Raw genomic sequence first — 5,000 nt, 5'->3', positions numbered from 1 at the left:
CCTGAATTTTTCAGGCTTCTTTACGCACTGGCTGGGAGGCCAGGTCCGTATAGGGAAAAACTGTTCCTGAGGTCTTGAGTACGGCCCGAGGCCACAGGCAGAGGGACGTACTCAAGGCCGAGGGCATAGGTTTTCTCTATACCGACCGACCTAAGCCGGTGAGTAACATATATATATATTTTTTTTTTTTGCTTTGTTTTTTCTGAAAATGAACCCAGGCAAACTAGTTTGCAAAAAGTCCTTCTATGCGCTCTACGTCGCACTGTCACAGTTCAGTTGAAATTAACTCATAACTAAAAAAAGCGCTTCATTCGCAAAGCTGAGAGAAAAATGATAGAATAACGATAAAACAGAACTTCAAATATCTCTTGGTGCAATAATATAAAAAACAAACCATTATATTTCAGAGCAAGCACAGGGGAACAAACTAAACGAACTAAATTAAACAATGATGTTTGAAAAATTTGTACAAACAGGAGAATAACGTTGTATGTATTAAAATTCTTTGTCTTGTTGAAAATGAAACGAAAGTTCTTAAAACAGGAGAAAAAAATTTTAGTGAAAAATACTCAAACATCTGTCTCTGCCCTCATATCTTATTATTTGAGCTCTCTGCAGTTAGTTTTAAATAGTTAAACAGCAATGTCATTGAACAGTTCACAAAAAACAACAACGCGAAAAACCACAGCGTAGCGGCGTGTTTGTTTGCCTATTTTAGCTAGGAATCTGTATATTCTTAAATGAAGCAATATAAAACGAGATTAGAAAATGGAGCTCCAAGGAAAATAACGGATGTCAACCAAAAAAACAGAGTTAAGAAAACTGCTCTGCAGTGTAAGTTGTTTTAAGTTCAACAGCATGTCAACAGTTCAACAAAACCAACAACTTGAAAGCAACAAACCAGCAAAGTGTTGTTAGCAAAATTATGTGAATACTCGCCTTTTTGAAGAATAATGTTGTGTTGTTTCATTGATCATGTTTCACTGGCCCATTGAAAGCCCCTTCTGGAGAGTGGTCAATTAAGTATGTATGAATATTAACAATACTGTAATTAGTGTATGTATGTAGTATATTATGCAATATGGGCAGTAGATCTGTATCGCATTTACAATTAAACTTGATGCAAGGCCAAGATTGGACTTATTAAACGTCAGCATTTAAGTGTTAATGTACAGAAGGTATATTTGGTAATTCAAGATATTTTAACAGGGAAAATCGAAAGAAACATTTATGTAAATGAAGAGGAATCTGTATCAGATATACAGATATTAATTAATAAAACATTTCTTTTGATTTCCCATCATGAATTAAGAATATTTATTAACATTATTATTCATCTTGGCTTTTTTTTCACCGAGCCTGAGGTGAATTAATATTGTTTTAGTATAATTACATAGGTGATTATTTGAAAAATATGCATTTTGTCACCTTGACAAAACAGCTTGCAGCCATTTTGAAAAAAATGCTTTAGTGAGTGTAAATACCTTGTAGGGGACTTCAAATAATTGTCCTATTGTATTTAACACCCACCTTAAGGTGAATCTTTAAATAAATAATAAATAAATAATAAAACCTCAAGTGCAACCAATCAGCGCAGAGAATTTTCAATAATTACCTACGTAACTATACTAATAATATAAATTGATATTTACACAATTTTGAATCTTGTGTACATGTAACATTTCTTTTTTTTCTTCAGCTGTCTCATCGCACAGGACAGTTTCCATCTCAGGAATCAATAAACAGTGCCTTGAAAGCAGAAAAAAGGCTGACTTACATCCCTGTTATCTTTGTTCTGTTACGAATTTGGGGAACGATCCGCTTTATTCTGTACTCTTTTACAGATGTAGGATTTCATATGTGGCTGGGCAAAGTCCTCCTTTACCTGCAGGTAAGCATTTGGACCTTTTAAAAGAAAACTGCCGTCAAACCGAAAGGGGTACATGAGACAGGGGTAAATGCTCCAGATAATCCAAAGTCCAAAATAATAATATTAATGAGATCTAATCGAACCCTTCTCATTTAACTCCTATGCAATATACAAAGCTATGAATTTAAATACAAGGGGCAAAAGGTTATTTAAAAGACTAATAATTATTGAAGGAACTCAGCAATACGAATTGTGTTCTGGTGTGGCAAAGGTCATCATTCTGGAAGCTGCAAAATTCCTTTTTTCAGGAAGGAAAATCATTCCGGCCCACAAATCAACATTAGTATTTACTGAAAACAAAAATTGGAATCTCTGTCCCCTCCTCAAGAAGTTGGAATAAATATTAAATTATTGAGGTTTGACTGTACCTGTATAGGTCAATGTGCAGTGTTGTGTGTTGTTCTTTTTTTGTTGCTTATACCTACGGTAATTTGGTATAATTTATTAGCATTTTCTGTGGCACAGTGGTCCAAATTATCTTTCCCTGCATAGTTTCTTACCTTGAAAAATGATGCTGCATTTTTCTTAATTTTCACCTCAAGTTACAGCAAAAACATCAATTTCTGCCAACCTTGCCTTACAAGCATTGGATACCATTGGCAACTTTGTTTCTTAGCATGTGCTAGCATATACTAGCATTCACAACAACTGCTGAAGCACAAAAGTATTTTAAAAGTGCTTGAGGCCCTGATTTTTTTGTGTATCCACAGTTCCAGAAGTTGAAGAATGCAAGATTAGTGTCCCATGAACATTTAACAAAGAAATTAAGAAATTGCTTTTTTGCCATCAAAAATTGGGGGGTCAACTTATACACAGTCAGGTAAATACGGTAATAACTGATGTCGATCAGCATTCACATTCTCCATGTTTCATTTGTCCTTCAGGGAATTGGAGATTCCAGCCAAGGATTTGCCAACTGCTTGTTGTTTTGCATTCTTACAGAAAAATTCCAGACTCGTGTTCGGGGCTTTACCCGTTTTGTTGTCACTAAATGCAAGGGAGCTTGCTGTCGCCGCACAAAAACAAAATCAGTGCGATTTCAAGATGAGAAAGAATTCATATGCAGCACCCAGGAAACGCCTTTGATTGAGAAGTCTGCATCCATCAACGAACACAGTCACAAAATATATCAAACTTGTTAGCGGAGAGATCGAAATTAAAACAGACTGTTTGTAACTGAGTCCTCTATTTTTTTGTGAGATCGTCGAGATGTCCCATTGACTCGGTACATTTGAAAAATCAAGATGGCCGCTCGATCTCGACGATCTCACAGAAAAATAGAGGACTGCACTGAACAGTCTAAGATTAATTAAACTAAATTGAAGATAGTTATGCCATCTTGTTTTCGGCATAATTATGACTGACCTACAAAAGGATCATCTTACTGGTAGAATTTCGTTGACTTGTTGTGATGTCACTTTTTGTCAAAGCATTGAAGTTCAGACTTGTGACTTTCACTATGAAGTGTCTATTAGGTAATTATTAGTCTCCTAATCTACGTGCAATAATGAGCTAACCTCAAAGTCATTACCGTCATTATTCTTGAGGTAACTAGCCAACCAAATTACATGTAAATGTAAGCCAGATCCCAGTCACTTGATACATTGTAGTTGACTCTAGGAGAACAGTGAAACTGTAACCGGAAAGTAGCCGTAAGCCCGTAACAAGAACAATAATATTAGTTTCCAGTCGAAGGACAAGACTAGATCAATTGAAAGGTTGAGGAATAAAGAAATTAAATGTCTCCCTCTGTTAACAATGATAATGATGTGCGGTACATGTAGTTGAATATAACTCATACCATCACTCTCAAAACACTTTATACCAGTTTTAGGATGTCACAGGCTTGTTGCAAAGATTTAGTCATAAGACTTTTTGTGGGATAAGTAGCCTGCATAGCAGGCAGTTTGATGAATTTTAGGAGCATTTTTCCACCGGGGTTGACTTTTGAGTGAAAAGAAGTCAAAAGAGCAAGCGAAGGGGGAGGGGGACCCCTCCCCATTAGCTTACTCTTTTGACTTCAGTCCAGGTTGTCACGTGGCCATTACATTCAAACGATCACTTGATTCAACCCAGGTGGAAAGCAACGTCTAAAATTCACCAAACTGCCTGCTATGCAGACTATGGGATAAGCAGTAAGAATTTACAGATGTATACCTCCAAATCCATGTGACTACTGTTGCTGTAGTTAACTACGATGATGCCCATAATGTCAAGCGAAAACACCCTTGCAAACTACCACACCCATGGTCACCATCATCTTGATCCCATCATGACCACATCAGTGTACCATGTAGGTTACTAACACCAGTGTCATGCCCATCACTGTCAGGCGTACATTGATCATCGCAACTGCATGATTTCTCTTCTGCGACTCAACACAATGTCCACTGAAAGCCGGAGTAATCACTCAACGACAGGAGATTGCATTGAAATCATTTCTCCCTCACTGGAAGCCGCTCAATCGTGGAACCTCTTTCAGTTACATCTCTACTCTATATCTGCCCTTATTTCTCTCCTAGGCTCCCACCACAAATTAAGACACTTTCATTGTCCCTGGCTTCTTTAACATGCCCAACCACTACCTTTCTATATTAATTAGTATCTCGGACACAAACATACATCCACAGTAATAATAATAGGCAATTTCTGAGTTGCTGTTTGCCTCTGGTTCAAAAGGAATCCTCGTGCTTAACCATTCAAATGTTAATGAGTTTGATTTGTATGAAAATACACCACTCATATTTCCATTTGAATGGTTCTGCACCAGGACTCCTTTTAAAACAGAGGCAAACAGCAACTCGGAAATGGGCTAGTTCATGACATTTCCTATGTGCAGATGGGTTCTTCGAGCTCTCTCTAACTTGTTAGTCATTATTGATTCTAGACTCTCTGCCTCAATTTTACAGGCAATGAAGGAGCTTGATGTTGCAAATGTGAATTTAAAATTAGAAACAAATATAAATTGAAAATTTATGAAATATCCTGCTAAAACATGCATTTTTAGGACAACCACAGGGGCAAATTAAACTGCCCTTTCGTAAAGCAATGATTATATTGTTTCCTTTTT

At 36.8% G+C, this 5,000-nt stretch overlaps 1 protein-coding gene across 2 annotated transcripts in view; it reads left to right on the top strand.

Annotated features, from left to right (window-relative positions):
• LOC138052766 (G-protein coupled receptor 157-like) overlaps nucleotides 1-3,674 on the top strand; it is a 4,663-nt gene extending 989 nt beyond the window's left edge. Inside the window, exons 2-3 of one of the 2 annotated variants that reach the window (XM_068899343.1) lie at nucleotides 1,700-1,891; nucleotides 2,873-3,674. In XM_068899343.1, the coding sequence (XP_068755444.1) occupies nucleotides 1,700-1,891; nucleotides 2,873-3,016 (336 nt within the window). In that variant the 3' untranslated portion in view covers nucleotides 3,017-3,674. Of the gene's footprint in view, nucleotides 1-1,699; nucleotides 1,892-2,814 lie in introns of both variants that reach the window. The other variant, XM_068899341.1, reaches the window with a different exon arrangement.
• Nucleotides 3,675-5,000: the final 1,326 nt, after the last annotated feature.

Source organism: Montipora capricornis, chromosome 6 (assembly GCF_036669925.1).
Source record: "Montipora capricornis isolate CH-2021 chromosome 6, ASM3666992v2, whole genome shotgun sequence".
Lineage (NCBI taxonomy): Eukaryota > Metazoa > Cnidaria > Anthozoa > Scleractinia > Acroporidae > Montipora > Montipora capricornis.
This window is presented reverse-complemented; position numbering and strand designations above follow the sequence as displayed.